The following is a 23,551-nucleotide window of genomic DNA, read 5'->3' on the forward strand; positions in this document are numbered from 1 at the left end:
GATGATTAAGCACAAGATATATCTCTGGAACCATACTAAATTCACATTAAAGGGAATAAAGAAAATAGGCATAAACATATTAGGACAAAGAGATAAACAAAAGTAACATCTTGACAACTGAAAAGCAAATAAAGTGGTAACTAACTTAATAGATTAAGAAAACAAAAGAAAACAACAACAACAAAAAAGAAGCAACCTAACTACTATCACAGAACCCTGCTAAAAGAGGAATCAGTTGCACCAGATACCTTTGAGGGAGGCACGAAGTGGGAATTAAAAATTGGGCCAAAAAGAAGAGGACCAAACAATAAAAGTCTAAGAAGTAATTAGGCCCTCAAGAACTCTTTCCTTTCTCTACCTGAGTAAGTGCCTCAACATGGCAGAGTTTTCAATTTATCTGAGGTTAAACACTTCAGTCTCTGGACTGGGGGGATATCAGGCATAGTTGAGGCAAGAAATGATATAGTGAAAACAGGGAGTGAAATTTACACACACATGTTGAGATTCCCCCCTAAGCTTCCTGAATGCTGGCAGCCAAATTTATTCATACAGGCAAAAGATGGGGACAAAATTTCTTTGTGTAATTCTAACAAGAAAAGACCTAGTCACTGATGTGTGAGATTATTTGGAGAGTTACTACCAGATCAACCCACAGTAGAGCCAGTTTCCAACTATTTTTTTAACAGTACCCCATTCAAGCTCAATTACCAGAGTTGAAGAAATGAATTAATAAGAAAAAGACCGCAAAATCAGAAAAAGATGCTACTGCACAGATTAAACAATGAAATGATACTCTTGCGGGGGGGGGGGGGGGGGAATAAGAGAATTAAAAAAAGCTATTAGACATGTAAAACTACTGTATTCAAAATGAAAAACTCAACAGAAGGTTAGGATGTGATACAAAACTGAGGCCATATCAGAAAGTACAGCAACAAGAGAAAGAAAATAGAAATCAAAGAAATCCAAATGTGAAGAATAAATTTAAAAATGAGAGAACAAAGACAATGGAGGGGTAAAAAATAATTCAAGAAAATTCTCTATGATTTAAGGAATAAAGTATCTCATTAAAAGAGCCCACAAAGCCATACACAATAAAAATAGACTTATCAAATCACATTTGTGTGAAATTTAAGAATAATCAGTACAGATAAAAGATCCTAAGTTTCCATAAAGAAAAAAATTCAAACTGGGTGCGGTGGCACACACCTGTAATCTTAGAGGAAGGGGGATTAAGAAAGGAGGATCCAGAGTTCAAAGCCAGCCTCAGCAAAAGCAAAGTGCTAAGCAACTCATTGAAACCCTGTCTCTAAATAAAATACAAATACAAAATAGGACTGGGGTTGCGGCTCAGCTGTAGAATGCTTGCCTAGCATGTGCAAGGCTCAAAAATAAATATTAAAAGAAAAAAAAAAAAAAGACTTGGGCTGGCTCAGTGGGAGAGCACTTGCCCAGCATGCATGAGGCACTGGGTTCAATCCTTGGTACCACATAAAAATAAAGGTATTGTGTCCACCTACCACTAAAAAAAAAAAAAAAAATTAAAAAAAAATAATAATAAATAAAAAGACTTAACTCATGGGCTGAGGTTGTGCCTCAGTGGTAGATTGCTCACCTAGTGTGTGAGGCCCTTGGTTCGAACCTCAGCACCACATAAAAATAAATAAATCAAACAAAGGTATTGTATCCAACTACAACTAAAAATATTAAAAAAAAAAAAAAAGACAACTCATATCAACTAAATTCAATACACAGACTTTGTTGGATCCTAATTTAAGCATCTGTAAAACAGATGGGCGGGACTGGGGCTGTAGCTCGGTGCCAGAGAACTTGCCTAGCATGTATGAGGCACTGATTTGATCCTCAGCACCAGATTAAAAAATAAATTAATAAGCAAAGATATTGTGTGTCCATCTACAAGTAAAAAAAAAAAAAATTGAAAAAAAAGAGACACAATTAGAAATAAGATGATTTTAAGAAATTATTACTAATTTTTCTCAGATGGTAAATCAGGTAACATAATTATGATTTAAACAAGCTAGAGTTCTTATTGCTTGGAGATGCATATTTAAATATATTTAAGTATAAAATATTGCAATGTTTAAAATCTGCTTTAAAATAACCCAACCCAAAAGGGGGATTTATACATGAAACAAAACATTACTTGCTGAGCCTGGGTGATAGGTATATGAGATGTCATTATGCTATTCTCCACACTGATATATATATTTCAATTTTTGTAAACAACAGTTAAAAAAATTTTTCAGTGTAACTTACCACTGGGTAATCGAAGAGAAGACCACACATCCTGAGCTCCCCAGTCTGATGTGAGGGGAGGACAGCTGATAACTGGATATGCAGTGTTACCAGACATCACTGGGCCCAAACCATTGCTTCTGCCTGCCACTGCCACAAATACAGTAGGAATGCCATCCCCTAGGGAAATCATAAGATGATTATTATGCTAAGCATTTAAAAGATTTAACAATGTTTTTTTAAAAAAAGAACGTGCCCTTATGTCTTAAATCACTCCTGGGTCAGGTGTAATGGTGCATACCCATAATTTCAACTAATTGGGAATTAAAGAAAGATGATCTCACAAGTTCAAGGTCAGCCTCAGTAACTTAGGGAGAACCTATCTTAAAATAAAAATTAAAAGGGCTGAAGATTTAGCTTAGTGCTTGCCTAGCATGTATGAGGTCTTCGGTATCACAAAATAAACAAAACCAATAAGTACACTCCTCGAACAATGACCATTACAAGTGTCAATCAACATTTTTTCCAGTAGGGAAATATTTGGTTCTGAACCCAGGAAGCTATTATTTTACATCAACGCTGTCTTATCATTTCTTTTACATACTTATATTCTGAATATAAAACTATGTGGCTTCATGTTTGACGGTCTTCCAGGGAAGGTTAACCATTAAAGATAGCAGAGAGGATCTGCAATTTTAACTCAGGCCTCCTGGAGCCTCTATGGGGCTTTTCTATTGGAGCATGTTAAGAGACAATGCTCAAAGGGATGCTTATTAGATTAAGATATCAGAGATCCTCACAGATCTAGTCTGATTTCCCTCAGGTTTGCATTTTCAATTCTTTTTTAAGCACCCCATATCTTATGCTCTTTGGAGGTGAGTATCTTGAAAGCATAGCATATTTCAAGACTTACCCTTGGGAATATGGAAAAGCAACTTTTTGATATTAGTCTAAAACACATTTTTTTTTTTTTTGGCAAAACAAACAACACCTAAAATGGTCTAATTATTTGAAGTTTACCTTCATACTCAGCTTTAATTCTCAATGTTTCATCTGGTCCTTTATGGGCAGATGTTACCCGAAGTTCACAGGGAATTCCATAATTTCCACAAGCCTTCTTGATTTTTTCACAGTGGCCGAGATCAGAAGTTGAACCCATCAGTACTACAACCCTGCACTGACTTTCTGATTTCAGAAGCAACTAAAATAGAAAAACATGGATATGAAAAAGAACAAGACAAAAATGGACAAACAGGAATGAGTATGATAAGAACAGTCAATTTACAGAAGTAAATTGTAAAATTGTATCGACAGAATATTCTCTTAACAAATCAAATTTAAGAGAGAGACAAACAGAACAAAATGAGAGGATCCACTTTAAAAATAACTTTTCTGTATAAAGGACAGTGGTCTTCATAATTAAGACCTAATGGAGAAGATTTTAAATCAGATAAATAATATTTATTAATAAAATTCTCAAGCCTTTTAATTATTATTCAAGAAACTATAACCAACCATTTCATTCTAAAGATGTTTAATAGCATGATTAGCCAAACTAGAGGTCATATTATATATATTTGTAAGTTTGTTATTTAAAATAATTTAAAAAAAATTTTTTTTTTTGTGGTACCAGGGATTGAATTCCAGGATGCTTTATCACTAAGCTACATTCCCAGTCCCCCCACCCCAACTTTTATGTTTACTTTGAGAGAAGTCTCATTAAGTTGTTGAGGCTGGCCTGCAATCCTGCCTCAGCCTCCTAAGTCACCGGGATTACAGGTGTGTGCAATTGTGTCTGGCAACATGGAAATAATGTTCTAAAAGGTGATTATGATCATTGGATAATCAGATACTCCCTCGAATTCCCATGTAACTATAGTAATTGTAATATCATAAGAATTAAAGTGAAGGCTGGGGTTGTGGCTCAGTGATAGAGCACTTGCCTAGCATGTGTGAGGCACCGAGTTTGATTCTCAGCACCACATATAAATAAAATAAATGTCCATTTACAACAAAAAGTAATATTAAAAAACATTAAAGTGACATTTTATAATGTCACTTTAATGTTTATAATGTTTATAATGGGGATGTTGCTTTAGGGTTTCAAAGACCAGTAACATAAAGAACCAAGTAAAATGGAGGGACTGGGAATATAGCTGAGTGATAAAGCACTTGCCTAGCATGCACAGGGGCCCTGGTTTGTTTCCTAGCACCACAAACAAAAACTTTTTAAATTAAAAAATAAAATTACATGGCATTCCATCCATCCTATGATGTTGGCACTGTAGTAGGGAATGGTAGGAAATGTAAAGTTTCTCCTACAGGGACAGGGAGTTGACAGGATCCCAGGTTTCCCTATCAGGAACTGGAAACAATACACTTGCCAGCTTACTAGCAGAGAGTTCTAGTATACAGTAAGGGTAGTAGACTGGGACATTTCGTAAAGGTGTTCCTCTCTTTCAAAGTCACTGAAGAAGAGAAAAACGCTATATCTTTCACATTTTATTTTGAAACAAGATTTTCTTTTTCTTTTCTTTTCTTTTTTTTTTTTTTTTTTTAAAGAGAGAGCGAGAGAGGAGAGAGAGAGAGAGAATTTTTAATATTTATTTCTTAGTTCTCGGCGGACACAACATCTTTGTTGGTATGTGGTGCTGAGGATGGAACCCGGGCGCACACATGCCAGACAAGCGCGCTACCGCCTGAGCCACATTCCCAGCCCGAAACAAGGTTTTCTTAGAAGAAAAACACATAACAGTACAGGTTTATTACAGAAAATTACCTCTACTCTCTGTGCAACCCACTCAAAGTTTTTCTTTACCATTTGGAGCCCTTCAGGAGTTACTTCTTTGAGGTCACGGTAAGACTAGAAAATAAGACAGGAAGTTAGAAATGATCCGGTTTATGAGTTTTGAGTAGGGAGTGTGATAACTTTTTAAATGAGATATATCTGAAAACGTATCTCAATATAGAAATTCATTCCTAAATTAGAGAAAGTTCAATAGTGAAGTTTTATTTTCCTTTAAGGTTAAGTGCTTTCTACACTAGCATCTACAATTAACAGCCTTGAGAATTCCTGTGTATTAAGCATACAGAGGATCTCAACCTAATTTTTATTAGGAAAAAAAACAGAATGGAGCCTGATTAAGACCAGAAGACTTGGTGTAGAGTCCCAGATCTGCCAGTTATTCTTGTACTTGTGAAGATACTATCCCCTTAGAGTCTTACTTTTCAACTAGCCAAACAAGGACAATACTTATTCTGTTAGTTTTGGAGAGTTGATGAAGATGATAAACAAGAAATCTGCTTTATAAGTTTATTACTAATGTCTAAGATATAGGAGATACTTATCTTTAAAAGTAAATGGAAATTAACAAATCAGATTCATAAGGATGCACACCTTATGTTTCCTTTGTTTTTCCTGTCCCAATCTGATCTTTCAAAGGATAAAAATTCACAGCATTACTTACCTGTTTGTCTTTCTGCTGGCTTCGATCCCCTGATGGCCAGAGTCTCCAGGAATCATTATCAATAACATCAGCAAGAACAATTTCTTTGGTGGTTATGTCAACACCAAATTCAATCTAGAAATGGCATATTGCCAAAGAACACATTTTTAAAAATGATATTACTAAAAACACTTCTCAGTTATAATAACCTTTACTTGTAAATTTCTGTTTTCTAGTACCTTCATATCAACCAATGTACAGTTCTGGGGCAACCAGGATTTCTCCAGTATTTCAAAAATAGCTTGTGTAGCATGATTCATGATGTCCACTTCAGTTTGGCCTATAGTAACTCCAGCAAAGCAAAGTTTTGCAGCAATTAGCTGTTCCTCAGACCACTGTGGATCATTATTGGCATCATCCTAGGAATAAAGTATAGTACTATAATTACAATTTTTTTGAACTTTTCAGAAAAAAGTACTTCTCCTTGAGCATAAATTCCTTAGGAATATTCGTTTTCTCTAAAAAAAAATTTGTTTAAAATATCCTTTAGTTCAAAGTAATTATTTTTAATTCATTTCCTTTTTTTTTTTTGGTGGGGGGAGGGGGTAACCGGAGTAGAACACACGGGCACTAGACCACAGAGCCACATACCCAGCCCTATTTGTACTCTGTTTACAGACAGGGTCTCACTGAGTTGCTTAGCACCTTGCTTTTGCTGAGACTGGCTTTGAACTCACGATCCTCCTGCTTCAGCCTCCTGAGCTGCTCAGATTACAGGCATGTGCCACAGCACCCCAGCTAATTTATTTGCTTTTAATAGCTACTTTAAAATTCAAGGTATTTAGGTAAATAACTTTTTCTAGGTCATAAAGTATTTGAAAGAAATTTATCTTCTCTCAATAAACAAATTTAAACATAATTTACAATTTTAATATCTATGCTTAACAAGATAGGAGGGGTAAAGTGGTTCGAACAAAGCCTATAAAAAATTATAACCATTGATTCCTACACTCTTATATAGTTTTTCTCATGAGACACCGACAATATGTTTTCTTATATTAGAATACAGAAAGATCTTAACTGTAAATTTTGAATTAAATGTTATATTTCTTCCCAATTAGTGTTAAATTTTTAAGTTTGTTCCCTTTCTTAGTCAACTTGGTCTAAAGGTAAGTACATTTTCTTTTAAAAACCTGATTTGTCATTGTTAATGAAAGTGTACTTTATTGGCATAAATATCTACAACATTCCCAATATCAAAGACTTCAAAATCTTTTGAGTTTATAATTTTAACTTTGCTGCTACCTTATAGTAAGACACAGAAGCATAAAATAATTACCTTGAAAAACATCTCCACTTTTGGTGGGTAAAACTTATATCCTTCCTTGACACCAGGATTTCTTTTGAGAAAAGAACCAGTTGCTATTCTTCTACAAACCCATTCGATTGGAATCATTTCACACTGGGGCGCAATGAAAGCTGTTTCTCCACATTTTCTGGTGAAAGCAGTTTTGATACCTGCATATTGATTAAAAAAAAAAAAGCACTGAAATTTTATTTAATGAGGTAGAGCAGACATTTATCTGCATTATAAAAGGAACCTAAATTTAGTTCCTCCAGTGCATGTTCTCATTCATTCCAGCAATTAAGGAAGCCTTGAAATAAAAACCCTATAACTTCGGAACTATGGATGGTCCTTTAAAGTTATAGCAATACACTCATTTTCAATGCAAAGAGGTATTTAGATACAGATAGCAATTCAGGTTTGCAACTAACATTTTTTCCCCCACATTAACTTAAAATGTAAAACAGGATATTTTGGAAGAGGACAAACTACTCCAGGAATGTAATGACACAATGAATTTATGGTTAACTACTCTGTGAATTTGTGGAAGGCAGGTACATCTGTCCTGAAAACAAATGTATTAAACCCCAAATGTGGTTTTAGAAAAGATTAGTGCTTACTGGAAGACAAAAGAAATGAGAGTAACTAGGAATAGTTTGTGTAAGGAAGGAAAGATACTAAATTATAAGATTAGAACTGCAGGAAACAAAGAACAAAGCTCTATGGTTATAGATATGGAATCCAAGGCTTCAAAGATTGAGTGATCCAAGGAAATGAGGCCTCTTACACTATAGGGAAAAAGCCTAAATCTTTTAATAGCAGAGACTTCAAACACTACAGATCAACCAGTAGCAGACTGAATCACTGAAGAAAAAAATTATTCTATTCCCCTTCCTTCCCTCCAAATTGTCTCTATATGACATTTGGATGTTAATTTAGTCTTTTGATTTAATTTTTCTATCACAAATAGAGTTTTCCTTCAATTTTTAAGTAGTAGGGAACTCTAGAGATCTTTGATCAAGTCCAATTCCCTTTCTTGGGAAATGACAGGGTAAAAGGTAGTTGCTATCTTCAAATACTTTTGGACTTTAAAATAAATGGAAGAGGGATTTGAAATTCTGTATTGTTTTCAACAGGCAGAGAAAAGAACAATCTATAAAATTTCAGGGAAGAACAGTTCATTAATTAGAGCTGCTAATACAAAGGTGGTCTTCTTTCACAGTTAAGACAAGACTGAAGATGGCCTAGCAGAAAGAAATTGCAGAGGCACAGTGTACTTGACAAAGACTGTAGCAAAATGTCAAGGTATAAAGTAGTCACCCCAAACAATAGGTTGTTAATTCAAACAATGCCATCTCCCCAATAGAGATCAATGTGATTGTGGGGGGGAGGGCGAGGCAGGGGAGCAATTTACCTCCTTCTTGTAAAAACTAAAAACTCAGCTGGTAACATGTTGTAGACCTAAATAATGTAATTTCCCCATGAAACGAATCAAAATAAGAAAGAAATAAAAAATAGAGAAAGGAGAAAGGAGAGAGGGAAAGACAGAAAGAGAAGGGGAGGCACTTACCTGCTTCTTGTAACAACTGAAAAATACAACTGGTAATTTTATTGGAGATTGCAGCTTTTCCTTCCAGATGATTCTTTCTGGCTGCATTTCCTGCTGTAATCTGGTCCTTGGACTGCAGAAGGACTTTTCCTGGACTATCTAACAATTCATACACTTCTTTTGTTTTACCCTCATAGAGTTTCTTACCAATGTTCAGTACTGTAAACACAGAAAAGGACTCTATCAGATTTTAGTGAGAAATTTCCTGAATATTCAATATTAAAACATCTAGAATGACCAATCAGTGAACTAAGGAAGAACCTTAATAAAAATTAAGACATCTGCATAGAATCTTTTTTTTTTAGTTGTAGATGGACACAATACATTATTTATTTTTATGTGGTGCTAAGGATCAAACCCAGTGCCTCACACATGTCAAGCAAGAGCTCTACCATTGAGCCCCAGAGCCTCGAATTTTATATTCAAGTTATTTTGTCATGTATCATCATGTAACCAAAAGCTGGTCTTTGTCTCCAATGCCAATCCAATAATGAGGACATGGTTTTGAGAAAAAGAAAAAAGGTTTATTGCTTTGCTAGCAAAAGCGAAACAAAGGCTGTGATCTTGCCCATTCCAGGAACAGGGGGCTTTTAAAAGTGATTCAGAGAAAATGAGATTAGGCAGGAGAGATCAGGAAGAAGTTTAGGGAAAAGAAAATCAGAGAGAAGCTTAAGGAAAAGAAGATTGAGAAAAAGAAAAAAAAAAGTGTAAGTTTCAAAGCTACAAGGGATATATCAAAGTGTCAAGTGAGTCCCTGTTACAATCACATAATTTTATGAAGAAGTCTAATTATTTAAACAATTATAGAGATTAGAAACTGTGACAAAAATGTCACCATGTTAGGATATGCAGAGCTAGACAAAATTCTAGGTTTCCTGATACTAAATCCTACATTCTATCCACTAGCAATCTATGCCTCTCAAAGGTAAACTGAAACAGAATTAAAATTAAGCTACTTTAAATTAATATAACTAGGGCTGGGGATGTGGCTCAAGTGGTAGCACGCTCGCCTGGCATGCGTGCGGTCCGGGTTCGATCCTCAGCACCACATACCAACAAAGATGTTGTGTCCGCCGAGAACTAAATAAATATTAAAATAAAAAGTATTTGTTTAAAAAATATATAACTAGTACATTTTATACACAGAATACATTATTTAAATTAGCTTGCAGGGGAAAAAAATGCTGTATTTTTCTTTTTTTTTGGAAAGAGTGAGAGTGAGAAAGAGGGAGAGAGAGAGAGAGAACTTTAATATTTATTTTTCAGTATTTGGCGGACACAGCATCTTTGTCTGTATGTGGTGCTGAGGATCGAACCCGGGCCGCACGCATGCCAGGCGAGCGCGCTACTGCTTGAGCCACATCCCCAGCCGGCTGTATTTTTCTTGACTTTTGCTTTCTGTGGCAGGCAAAATATTTAAGTTCAGCCAGTAGGTTTCTTGATTTCAAGTTAATATGCAAGAGGCTCCTTCATTTGCTTTTAAGTTAGCTCATTTGTAAGCATCCTTCTTTCTTTTTCAGTACTGAAGAATGAACTCAGGGGCAAGTAACCACTGAGCCACATCCTCAGCCCTTTTTGTTATTTTATTTAGAGACAGGTTCTTACTGAGTTGCTTAGGGCCTAGCTAAAATGCTGAGGCTTTGAACTTGCCTTGCAAATCTCCTGCTTCAGCCTCCTGAGCTGCTGGGATTACAGGCTTGTGCCACCTCTGCCTTCTTTGCACTAAGCAAGGAGCTAAGCAACTCAGTGAGACCCTGTCTCTAAATAAATACAAAATAGGGCTGGGGATGTGGCTCAGTGGTCAAGTGCCCCTTGAGTCCAATCCCTGGTACCCCCCCCCAAAATAAATAAATATATATTTTTTAGATGAATATTTAAGATAATAGAAGTTTAAGGACTTAAAATTTCCAAAGGAGAAATCAATCCTCATGGTCTCTGAACTCTAGCCCAAGTTTTAGCATTTTCTGAGTGTATCCATGGGTAGGTACTGTAGATGTATCAGAAAATGAGACCTAGAACCTGCTCTCAAGGGACCTAACCGAGTCTGAGCAAATCTGATACTAAATGTCATAAGAAGTATAATGTAATAAATACAGACTATAGGATCACATGTTCATAGCTGTGCCAACTAAACTAGTCTAGACATCAAAGAAGTTTAGAATAAAGTGAAAATTAGGCTTGAGATCAGAAAAATGATTAAGATTTAGCCAAAAGAAAGTAAGGTATAATTAGTTGTGGTAAGAATCAAAAGGTGATAAAGGAGTGCATGGAACTTCAGAATGGCTGAAGCCCTGGAGCTCTAGTTGTATATACACTGCCGGGGGAGGGGGGCACTGGGAAGTAGCTAAGGAATAAAAAAGAACAGCAGCAAATAAGGTAGAAGAGTTGGAAAGGGGCTGCATCACCAACTAGTAGGGGTAATGACTGAACAAAATACTGCCAGGAAAGAAAATAAAAATTTTCTTTTAGGGCACCGTTTAGGGCAACATGGACCCTGGAGACCACTGTTCGACTGGGTTTGAGGCACATCAACATGGAAGCCCATCAGTCAAGCACATTGCACACATGCCCCCACCAAGTAAGCTGACCTTTGAAGTAGGCCAAACAGCAGTTTCCTGAAACATTGATAACCTCTGTTGACCTTCTATAGAATGAACCCACTGCCTACCCAAAGACTAAGGCTGCACCCAATTCTTTTCTTATGAGGCAATTTATTTGGCAGTACCAATCATAATTCTGGATTAACAAATAATGTAATTATAAACCTTCTTGTGCTACTTTGAAAAAACTCAAAATCCAATTCAAGGCTATTGAAATTTGTGTTTCTGGCTGCAGATTGCAATCCTAATTAGCTCCAAGAAACATTTTTTCTTTGTTCTCAGCCAAGCTAAATTTTATTCTTGATAGACACTGATGGCAATTCAGGGGCACCTAATTCAGAGGAATAATTTCTGCCTTCCTAATGTAATATCCAGACATGTTAACAAGGTTTAAAAAGCCCTTCAGGGTATAGCTCTAGCTTGCTATTCAAAACTCATTTCTCCATTCCCTTCCTAGAACCCCAACTTTCTTAATTTTTATGACTCTCACAAACCTTTTGACAATTTCTCTCCTAGGCCTGATACTAGACTCACAGATGAGACATTTTGCTACTCATACTTTAAGCTTTTTAAACCACGTTTATTGAATTTAGAGTTTATCCTAAGAACAACTAGGCTTTTAAGCACTGAAGTATAAGGGTAGACCTGTATTTGAATCCAGTTTAGGACTGTACTGCAGCAACACAGACAAGTAATGTCCTGGTCTACGGAAAGAGCAATGGGCAAAGACTGAAGATATTTAAAAAACTGAGGAACAACTGATTCAGTAGGGAGGATAAATGAGAGGCAAGAGTCAAGAATGTGGCAAGATTACCTATAGGATAAATATGTCCACTTTAGGCTTTGAATACAGCCCTTGCTGCTCTGCCACTGCAACTTATTTTTAAAATTCACGTGTTTCTTTCTCTCCCAGATCCTCTCTAATCTTGCCCCTCCATAATCTTCCCCATCACAGAGTTATTTGTCCTTGAGTACACATCCACCATAAGATTGTTAAGTAATGAGACTTTTGGGATAGGTACCAGAAGATCTCAGAAATTACTATCTCCCAAATTAACAAGTGAATCACAACTCTGACAGGTAACACAGGGAATGTAACCTTTGAGTCACCTCTTTAAAAGCCCTCCTGTTCCTGCTGATGGTCAGAATCACAGCCTTTGGGACAGGAGTCCCCTGTGTTTCTCCTTTGCTAGCAAAGCAATAAACCCTCTTTTTCCTTTTTCTCAAAATTGTGTCCTCATCATTGGATTGGCATCAGGGAAAAGGACACAGCTTTTGGCAGCACTACAAGTGTGAAAATGACTTACCAGAAATTCACAGATGAATTCAGAAGAGACTGATGAGAACTGAGAAAGGTTCACAGAATTGAAATTTAAGTTTTGCAAAGCATAGACTAATAAAATGAGAATTAAGAATATTCTAGGACTGTGCTGTCCAATAGGTAGCCACTAGCCAATGTGGCTGTGAATATACTCCATATTCAATATGAAAAAAGGCAACATTTCTCAATATGGCTACTAGAAAACAAATTTATAAGGCTGGGCATAGCGCCTGTAATCCCAGCAGCTCTAGAGGCTGAGACAGGAGGATCCAAGTTCGAAGCCTCTAAGAAACTCAGCCAGACCCTGTCTCCAAATAAAATATATAAGGGGCTGGGGATGTGGCCCAGTGGATAAGCCCCTTGGGTTCGAAGCCCATAGCAAAAAGAAAAAAGAGGGAGAGAGTAAATAAATCACACTTGGTTTTCATATTTTTATTAGCTAACACTGCTCTATGAAAAAGTGTGAGCAAAATGTGTTTAACAAGAAATAAACTCTGGAGAGGTAACCTGAATGGAACATAGATTCACAATGGAACAAAATCAAAGGACTTCAGTAGAAAAGACCTCAATATATAAGTTTGGATGAAAAGAACTTCTGACTAATTTTTTTTTCCCCTTTTCTTCTTCTTGTTGGTGCATTATAATTGTATACAATAACTGGATTCCTTGTTACATATGCATACATGCACACAATAGAACAGTATATTTGGTCAACTTCCCCCAGTACCAACTGTATTTAACGGCTCTAGGGATACCAACTATAAACATTTTTAAGGAGAAGGACCTTTTAGAAACTGTAAAGGCAAGTTTGAGAAAAATTAACATGTCAGTGGAATGCAATTTGCTTCAGTATAAACTTCTAAACCGGTGTGTGTGGATCAAATCACTCAGGGACAAAATAATTATGTAACTGCAAATTTTGACAAACGCAAAGTGAAGCAAGGAAAACTTTTTCGCCTATGGGCTTTGGAAATTTCTAAAGCTATCAAGGCATCAAAGAATACTTTTTTGAATAATACTATCAAACGACTCAAAACTTAAACAAATTTTTCAGGTTAAATTATTAACCTTACGAAAAGAAGGGGATTAACCAATCGGGAAAGGCAAGCCTTTGGTTTGAAGAGTCTACGCTATATTTTCACGTGGTTGTTTTGCAACATCTATTGATGACCTTTTCAAGGCAATCTTTGACCGTTTCTCGTCCTAGGAACCCTCTTACTCTGCTCCTCTTCCTCCATCAGAGAAGCAGTTTTGTGAATTTAGGAGAGTTCGGAGAGGCCCGGGGTGCTTCAAGTCCAACGAAGGTCTCGCAGCGCCTGGGCCACGTGTGAGCTCACCCACGGGCCTACGTGCACGGCTGCAGGGAGGCCGAGCAATGCAAAGAGCTCACTGGAATCCGGCCGCGGAGCCCGCACCACGGCCAGAAGGCGGGGAGATCGTTGAGTAAGGGGAATAGGTCTCCTGTTACTCACTTTCAGCTGTCGCCATTATTCTGAACGGACTGGAAGCAGCGACCACGCTAGGAAAAGCGGCTGAAATCTGGAAAAGAAGAGCGGCAAGAGAGATTCGCAGGGCCGGGGAAGGAAGTTCCGCCCACAGACACGCCCCCTGGAGGGGCAGCGTAGCCGCGCGCCGCTCAAATCGAGTTCGCCTACACAGACCCAAATCGAAGGGTCTCTACAACTGGGGAGAAGCTTCGACTCCCTGAGCGCTTACGAGAGGTTTCCTGCCGCGCAGGCGCAGCGACGGCACCCCGCCTCCAAGCCACCCCGTACACTGTTCCTATAGAGAAGAAAAGTGGCGCGCACTGGCGGCCCCTCCCCACGCTGCAGAGCTCGTAGACTGGGGCCCCCTTCTTGCCAGAGGGAGAGGTTCATAGGTTGGAGCGTACCAAGTCGTGATGGGGGAAAGCCGGGAAAAGGACGTGTAAAGTTTACATGTTCTCAGAGAGAAATGACTCCAACCCCGTTACTTTCATCATTCCCGATGTGGATGCTGGAAAATAACGGAGATAGCCACGTGCAGATGAAAGAGGTTCTGGTACATAGCCAGAGGAAGACTGACCCCACCCCCATGAAATCCGCGACTCCTCCCCTCGGCCGCGGAACCTCTTCTCCGGCTCTCCCTCATTGGTGGGCCATGGGGGACGGGGCCTGGTGGTGATGAGATGGTCACGCCCACTAAGCACGCGCCGCCGCAGTAGCCTAGGTCTAGCCGCGGGGAAGGAAGCGGCGGTCTATAGCGCCAGCCTCTGAGGCTCTTGGGCCGTGCAGGCAGCTGTTTGGTCCTAGTACCTCGGCTGCGGCGGCGAGCTCCTCCACGTGCTTTTGGCAGCGACATGGAGCTGGAGGAATTGGGGATTCGCGAGGAATGCGGCGTGTTCGGGTGCATAGCTTCTGGAGAGTGGCCCACGCAGCTAGATGTGCCACATGTGATCACTCTGGGACTCGTGGGGCTGCAACACCGGTGAGCAACTGGGTGAGGGGTAGGAGTGGGGGTGGCGAGACAAGTGTTTTTACATCTCTGTGAGCCGCTTCCCGCGTTCAGGATTGGCTCTCCGTTGAGCTCCCAAGAACTAGAAGGACAGCACTCTTTCCTGGACCAGTACCTGCCAGTGGCATCCAACAGGTTGTGGGGGAGGGGAGTCACCCTGCCTCCAGGGACTTTAGCCTGTTCTGGCCACCTTTCCAGGCCCTATTGCCCTTTAGGGACCCTCCCCTCCCCCTGGGTCTGTGCACATCTGCTGAGTCTGGTTAGTTTGTAAGGCTCGGGTTTGCTTGGACTAGCCAGGTCGGGGCTCATGCCCAAGTGCGTGCAAGTTCTGACCCAGGAGCTACACTTGTTATAGGCATGTGTGGAGTGGCGACTAGTCCAGGTCCTACAACACTTTCAGATTTTCGCGCCGGACTTACAACCAGCACAAGCTTTTGTTTGCAAGGCCAGAGTTATTGGGCAGATTGTGAGTTTGAAACTAGTTATAGCTATAGGAACTAGAATCTTAGAGTCCAGACCCAGGGAAACAACTAGTTGGTGTTCAAAAGGAACAACGGTCGTAGAATTCATATGAATTAGCAGGAAATATACCAATCTCAGGAAATCGATTCATTGATACACTTTTAAATATTGAACGAAAACGTTGGTAGTAAGATGGCAGAAATCAACTCTTCTTTAAAAGAGAGTAGTATTTGTATGCTAAGATACACACTGATTTGGAAAAAATTGGGAGATCACTTCGAGGTATAAATAAGTAAATATACCTTTGCTTCCATTCTTACTACCTGACCTAATATACCTAATGGGAAATTGTATGATTTGGTTGGAGTAAGAAATGCAGATTTAGGCTTGACATTATCACTGAAGTTTTCATAAGGCAACATAATAGCGACAACTTCTAGAACAGTTAAGGAACTGGGCTGTAAACCCTTATCAGCAATATGGGTGCAACATGTATAAATGCATTCCAAATGATTAGCTTTCCCTCACCAAATAAAATTATAAGTAGTCTTTTTGCTTTTTTTGGAGTCCCAAATACTTGAATTTGATTTGACATTTTGTGTACAATTTGTTTGTTTAGTAGCTCTCAGAATTTGGGATGAATCAAAAAGAATCTTTTTAATATGAATAACTCTAATCTTGGGTAATTGTAAGTTGACCATAATGATTTCCCATTTAAAATGAAATTTGTTTCAGGGCATCCCCCAGTGACTCTGGAGGCTGAGGCAAGAGGATCAGGAGTTCAAACCCAGCCTCAGCAATTTATTGACACCCGAAGCAACTTATTGAGGCCCTTTGTCAAAATAAGCACAGAAAGGACTGGGGGTGTTGCTCAGTGGTTAAGTGCTCCTGGCTGGATCCCTAATACCACCCACCACCCCACCCCCGTGCGTGTGCAAAAAAGAAAAAAGAAAAAAAATTTGTTGAGAATTAGATATATAATCCAAGGAGAAATTAAAATCTGATTACATGGCTCTGAGGAACATTGGTTTATCACAGTCTTAGAAGTTATTTTAAATATATTCTTAGGCGGGTGGCAATGGATCTGGTGATCTTACAGTTATCTAGTGATCTATGGGAAATAGATGAACTGACCTTAATTTGTTTTTTCTTAGCTAGAACTCAGAAAGTTCTTTTCATCCCCGTTTTTGCCTCCTCTTTAAAAATGTGCCAGAAAGAAAAGGGGTAATTTGTTTTTGTGCTGTTGGGGGTCCACCCACTGTTTTAAAATTGAGTACAATTCGAGTCCTAGTTACATGTACTTGTTTACTACAGTTGCTTTTTTGTACTATCATTGCTTTTTTGTGAAAGAATTACGCTATTAGATAATCCAAATAAGAGCAATAAAGATAGAATGATGTGGTAGTATAGCAGTATTAAATGGATTCCAGGAGAGAGATCATGAATTGAAATCAAATTCCATGCATATATAAGTTTGTTGGGATGAACTCAACTTCCATGTAATAACTATAAAGCTCTAATAAAATTTTTTTTAAATATTTATTTTTCAGTTTTTGGTGGACACAACATCTTTATTTTATTTTATGTGGTGCTGAGCATCGAACCCAGCGCCCCGCGCATGTCAGGCGAGCGCGCTACCGCTTGAGCCACATCCCCAGCCCCCCTAATAAAATTAAAAAATAAATAAATAAATAAATAAATAAGTGGGCCAGGCGTGGTGGCACACCCCTGTAATCCCAGCAGCTCTGGAGAATGAGACTGGAGGATCATGTTCAAAGCCAGCCTCAGCAAAAGTGATGTGCTAAGCAACTCAGTGAGACCCTGTCTCTAAATTAAAAAATACAAATTAGGGCTGGGGATATGGCTTAGTGGTTGAGTGCTCCTCAGTTCAATCCCCAGTACCGAAAAAAAAAAAAAAAAGAATTCTATTAAGCTGGTCCTTTGACTAAATAAGACTTCATTAGGAGACTGTAGTGCCGAAAATTGATCTTGTGTTTTTTTTAGTTTCTTTTCAACAACAGTGGCAAGAAACTCAGTAGTTTGTGAGGAACTAATGTAATGGAAAATGGTTAGGTTTTCCTTTTGTAAATACGAAGAGTGGGGTTGGTTCAGACTTTAGGAGATCCAATTTTAATTGGAAAATCGATGAAACTTTCTTATGTCTAGAAGATATAATAATTGTTGCTCTAAAACAATAGACAAGGATCAGAAAAAAATAAAGAAATTTTGCAATGGAGGATACTGGGGGTTGAACTGGGGTCTCATACCTGCTAAGCACGCACTCTCACTTACCTGTGCACCCCCAACCCCAAGAACTAATATATTTGTATGGTATTAAACCTAAAATCCTAGATATCTGTGTCATAGCTTAATATACAGTGGAATTGGTTGTATATATTGTATGTTGACAATTGGTTGGGTTGGTTTTTTCCCATTTGGATGAAGTAATTTATATCTTTTATACATTATTTCCTTAACACATGGAATCTTTTTTTTTTTTTTTTCTTTGTACCGGGGATTATACTCAGGGGCACTCAACCACTTAGCTACATCCCCAGCCTTTTTTGTATTTTATTTAGAGACATGGTCTCACTGAGTTGCTTAGTGCATCACTTTTGCTGAGGCTGGCTTTGAACTTGCAATCCTCCTCTGGAGGCTCTCAGACTCCAGAGCTGCTTCATATAAAAACAAGTAGAGCATCAGTTACTTTACTAAACAATCATGAATTGGACATACAATTCAGATGGGTTTGCCCAGGATTACTTGTTTTTAGTAGTACTTCTGGCTATTTGCAGCTTTATTTCATAGCTCTGCTTTTCTGTCAAGGAGAATGTTAAAAATGTTAACTAATTGTCCTCTTAGCTGTAAGTTGCATGTGGGTATGTGCAGATGTGTTCATATCAGATTTATGTAATCACCAAATGCTGTTTTGGTACTGAAAACATCAGTTTGCAGGCTTCTGAACAAACCAGACCTGCCTTGTAGATGAAACATTTTCATCTTTATTAAACTACAGTCACATTTTATGGAGAACAGAACGGCCTGGACATATCTGAAGATTCCATTAAATGAATTATCCCATTAACCAGCTGGTTATCCTTTCTTTAATGCTATGGTTTAGATGTGATTTATTCCACAGGGATTCATGTTTTGGAAGCATGGTCCTCTTTGTGGCAGTTATAAAATAGTGGAAACCTTTAAGATGGAACCTAGAGGAAGGTGGTTAGGTCATGGGGGCATTGTCCTGGGAGTGGATTAATCCTGGTCTCACAGAGTGAGTTCTTTCCAGAGTGGATTGTTACTAAAAAGTAAGCCTGGGGCTGGGGATATGGCTCAGTAGCAGAGTGCTTGCCTAGTATGCATGAAGCCCTGGGTTTGATTCCCTGGTACCACACACACAAATGAGCCTATCCTCTGAATTACTCTTTGGTATTCTCTCTCATCATGTAGTCTCTTGCTCTCAAGAGGATGAACTTTCTTGGACTTTCAACCTCCCAAACTATGTGATAAATGAACTTCTTTTATTTATATAGTACTTAGCTTCAGATATTTTGTTAAAGCAACAGAAAACTAACTAATGAACTTGAACTTGGTTAGCTAAGAAGTGAGCATGCCCTTTCCTTCAGTCAAGTCCCTAGGTTTAGAATTGAATTCAGCAACTGGTAAACATTTTCATACTCTTCTAAAAAATTATGAAATTTACCTGATAAAGTTGAGTTTCCTGTCTGAAGAAACATTCTGTAGAATATTTTGGTTCTGTTATTATGCTTTGAGGAAACTGGTTTGTACTAATCCCAGGAGCAGTATTCTTAAGAGATGTAGATACTGGTTCTGCAAAGAAGAGTATATAACATTATCACTAGAAAGGTACTCATGAAAAAGATGCACTCAGATAAATCTCTATGGAATTGGTTCCCAGTTGTCTTCATTTAGTGTGTTAGAGAACACAGGAGGAGGATGTCAGACAACTTGCTTTTGGATTTCAATTAAGGCTGGAGATATAGTCCCTTATTTTGATTTTTATCTTTTAGTGAAAATGACCATGTATATAATATTCCTATAGGATTTTCCTTTTGTACCCTGTTATTTATATTCTGTATCCAAGTCAAGTGATTTTTGATCTGAAGAAGTGACTTATTTTAAAACTGTCCTTGCTAATTATAGGCAAAACAGGTGGTAGGGGCTAAGTGATCTTATGCTAATATATGTAACATGCTTAGAACAGTACCGGGATATATGTATGCCCTGTCTTTGATTTTTCAAAGAATTTAATTCAGTGATTCTCTATTTAAGATCATAAATGTTTTTTTCTTCTATTTATAACTATTTTATTTTAGAACTTTGTTTTTTGCATTAGTCTGAAGCAGAATTTATGCTTCTTCCCCATCTCCAAAGTCCCACAGGACACTGCTTTGTCACTGGTCAAGATTGCAAAGAGCCATAACATAGAACCTGAAATCGAGTTTCAGGTTTACCAGTAACATGGTTAATCTTGGGCAAGTCTCGGGATTTCTGCGTCTGTTTTCTCATCTTCTAGGTTAGAAAAAGTCCATGATGAAATTCAGTTGGTTCAGAATGGTGCTTTTATGCAGTTAAACCCTTAGCAATTTCCCTTTTCCCTAGCATTTCCACTGGTAGGCATGAAGAGGTAGCAAAGGTGGGGCAATTAATCTGACTTGTATTTATATCCAGAAATGGAGAAATGAAACTTTTAGCTTATTTGAGATGAAAAAGTTTATAAGAGGAGGAAAGTCAGGGAGGCAGAGTTCCTGTTGTTCTCTAATATAATCATGCATCTTTTTAACTCTTGTAGTCTGAGAAGTGTGTCATGAAGCTATTTTGTTATAGTTCACAACCTAGCATATACTTACACAAACCTATGTGGTACATGTCAACTCAAGTGTGGCCTCTTGAAGATGCAGTCAGGAGACTTGGGAAATGTGAAATGTATGAGGCTATGGGTAGCATAACATAGAAAACTGTTTTAAAGTAAAATTTTTTATAAGTAAGAGTACACTCTTAATAAAAGTATAATATATATATATATATAATATTATATAATATATATAATAAGTATAAAATAAAATATAAAAATATAGTATATAAGTATCATGGTTGCTTATTATCCATTATTGTGTACTGTATGTAATTGTCTATGTAATGCTTTCATAGAACTGCCAGTGCAGACTTGTTTACACCAGCCTTAACCTTATCACAAACACTGAGTGATGCTTTGCTTTATGACATTATCATGGTTATAGCATAACCTCTAGGTGATAGGTGTGCTTAGCTTCATCACAGTCTTCTGGGATCGCTATGGTATATGTCATCCATCATTGATAAAACGTTATACAACACATGACTCTACTCAATATATTTTTTGAGCTCCTACTGTGTATATACAAGGCACTATGGTAGACAACTGGGAACACTGTATTACACAGGCAGATGTGGTTCCTGCCCTCACAAGAGAGGCAGTGTAGCCCATTGGTTCAAGAGTACAGACTTCTGTAGACTTTTCTTTCCTCATGGTAAATCAATATATGTGTTGTGATAGAGACTAAATGTGTTAATATATGTAATGTGCATGCCCTATGATTTGTACCCCACTCCTGGGTATGTACTCAACAGAAAAGCATGCATTTTTTTTTTTTTATTCATAATGGCCCCAATTTGAAACAACTGGCATGTCCCAACAGTGGAATGGATTTTTAAAAAGTGGTCGGATGTACATTCCTACAATGGAATGTTCTAAAGCAATAAAAACTTTTATTACAAGTAAATTTATAGCTCTTATAAATAATGTTGGATGAAAGAAATTTGCCATTTAAAAGTTGATAATAAAAAATGAGTACATACGGTATGAACCCTGAACCAATCCATAGAGACAGAAGTCAGAATAGTGATAATCTTCCTTTCCTGGGGATGTGGAGGAGTTAATGACTGGGAGGCTTTTAGGGTCCTCTGTTTTTATTTGGGTGATGATTACATGGGTGCATTCACAACGTAAAAATGTGTTTGATTCTTCAATTATTGTATTTGCTCAAAAAATAAACCTACAAAACACTAAAACTCTATTATCCTAGAGATCCAGATCTGTTGTGTTGAGTGGTCAGAGAGAGACTAGAATAGAGGTTTTTTTCTGATCCTCAGCCTGTGTATTCTTGACACATTCAGTCATCTGTATCCATGACTTCTGCATCCGTGGATTCAACTAGCTGAAGATTGGAAATATCTTTTAAAAAATGCATCTGTTCTGAACATATACCTCCTTTTTTTTCTTGCCATTATTCTCAAAACAATATAGTGTAACAGTTGTTTACATACAATTTGCATTGTATTGGGCGTTATAAGTAATCTAGAGATGATTTAAAGTATACCAGAGATGTGTGTAGTTTAGATGCAAATACTATCCTTTTTATATAAGGGACTTGAGCATCTGCATATTTTGGTGTCCATTTGTGGGGGCCCTGGAACCAGTGCCCCTGGAGATACCGAGGGCAAACCATACAGCAGTTTTCTTTAATATGGTATACTGCCTTTTCTGATATCTGATGGATCAGTGTGGAATCAGCGCACATTCAGTTGACTTCAGAGTTTGGCTTATTTTCAGATGTACTAAAACATTATACCCATTATTACCTACCTTTGGGATAAATGAAAATTTAAAGCTTATTAATTTGTGGACACTTTTTTCTCCTTTAAAGAACCATATCTGACAATAGTCACTATAAAGAATAATTTAAAGACTCATGATTATTGTATAGTTATTTAACTCTGGGCAAGTTTCCATTTATTTTTAATCTTAATGACCTATGGAAAAAATAATTTCTCAGCATTCTGTGCTCTCACAGTTCATAAGCAATATATTTTGTCTAATTTATCAAGGTCAGGACTAAATATCTTTTGTTATCAGGAAAAAGCAACCAAAGTTTTTCACAATGTAGAAAAACTTTGTCATTTCTCAGGCTCTTACCATCTTTGTGTGCTTTTCTCTTGATGCTCAAAGTTCTTTGGCTTTTTGTCTGACCTTCAAATAATTCTTAAAACAAATTTAAAAAAACACAGGAAAAGAACCATTACATGATAACTTTTGATCTACGTTAGTTTTAAAGTATTGAAATATACCAAAGTAAGAACATTTAAGCAATTGGACAAAAGAGTTGAAAAATTAGGAATATTTTGGTACAAGGTTTAGAAAAAACTTGAAACTCAAATCAGATATGTGTTTTCTAATAATTTTATGGTTATTTGAACATATGATAGTATTAGGATCTTATTTTTAGAGTTTTTTTCCCTTGCTAAGTTAAAATGCAAATAGGAAAGTTTAAGGATTTTCTTTTTGTTTTAAAGTTAATACTTAGGTTACCATATTTTCTTTTTTTTTTTTTTTTAAAGAGAGAGTGAGAGAGGAGAGAGGAGAGAGAGAGAGAGAATTTTTTATGTTTATTTTTTAGTTCTTGGCGGACACAACATCTTTGTTTGTATGTGGTGCTGAGGATCGAACCCGGGCCGCACGCATGCCAGGCAAGCGCGCCACCGCTTGAGCCACATCCCCAGCCCTGGTTACCATATTTTCATCTGGAAATTCCAAGAATTGGTCTTCTTAGAAAGCAGTCAGCTTCTTCATTAAAAATCTCATTCGTCTTTGAGAGTTGCCATTTTTCTTTTGTAAAACTCTACATTTTCTCTTTTTGTTGCTGTACTGGGGATTGAACCCAGGAGCACCATCACTGACCTACATCCCCAGACTGCTGCCTCCCCTCACCCCTTTTACATCCCTTTTTATTTTATTTTGAGAAAGATCTTGCTAAGTTGCCCAGGTTAGCCTTGAACTTGCTAGCCTCCTGCCTTAGCCTCCCAAGTTACTGGGGTTATAGGCACGTGCCATTTCTCCTGGCACTGTACTCCTATTTAAAATTTGTATATTTGCCAGGACACTATTTTCAGTCTGTGTCTATTCCACACTGCATTAGTCTTCTGGCAATTTCCTCAAATATTTCTTTGTTTCTTGTGTTGCCT

The 23,551-nt window shown here is 37.7% G+C and overlaps 2 protein-coding genes across 3 annotated transcripts in view; one reads left to right on the forward strand and one right to left on the reverse strand.

Annotated features, from left to right (window-relative positions):
• Paics (phosphoribosylaminoimidazole carboxylase and phosphoribosylaminoimidazolesuccinocarboxamide synthase) overlaps positions 1 to 23,551 on the reverse strand; it is a 38,852-nt gene that overhangs the window by 1,198 nt on the left and 14,103 nt on the right. For both annotated transcript variants that reach the window (XM_026386446.2, XM_077803449.1), the window contains 10 exons: positions 22,506 to 22,571; positions 19,233 to 19,360; positions 14,047 to 14,113; positions 8,615 to 8,812; positions 7,039 to 7,217; positions 5,939 to 6,118; positions 5,721 to 5,834; positions 5,033 to 5,116; positions 3,274 to 3,454; positions 2,275 to 2,433 (listed from right to left, as the gene is read on the reverse strand). In XM_026386446.2, coding sequence (XP_026242231.2) covers positions 2,275 to 2,433; positions 3,274 to 3,454; positions 5,033 to 5,116; positions 5,721 to 5,834; positions 5,939 to 6,118; positions 7,039 to 7,217; positions 8,615 to 8,812; positions 14,047 to 14,113; positions 19,233 to 19,360; positions 22,506 to 22,571 — 1,356 coding nt within the window. The remainder of the gene's footprint in view (positions 1 to 2,274; positions 2,434 to 3,273; positions 3,455 to 5,032; positions 5,117 to 5,720; positions 5,835 to 5,938; positions 6,119 to 7,038; positions 7,218 to 8,614; positions 8,813 to 14,046; positions 14,114 to 19,232; positions 19,361 to 22,505; positions 22,572 to 23,551) is intronic.
• Ppat (phosphoribosyl pyrophosphate amidotransferase) overlaps positions 14,784 to 23,551 on the forward strand; it is a 44,515-nt gene continuing 35,747 nt past the window's right edge. The window contains exon 1 of the mRNA XM_026385755.2: positions 14,784 to 15,040. Coding sequence (XP_026241540.1) covers positions 14,913 to 15,040 — 128 coding nt within the window. The 5' untranslated portion in view covers positions 14,784 to 14,912. The remainder of the gene's footprint in view (positions 15,041 to 23,551) is intronic.

The sequence above is a fragment of the Urocitellus parryii genome, chromosome 10 (assembly GCF_045843805.1).
Source record: "Urocitellus parryii isolate mUroPar1 chromosome 10, mUroPar1.hap1, whole genome shotgun sequence".
NCBI classification, from domain to species: Eukaryota; Metazoa; Chordata; class Mammalia; order Rodentia; family Sciuridae; genus Urocitellus; species Urocitellus parryii.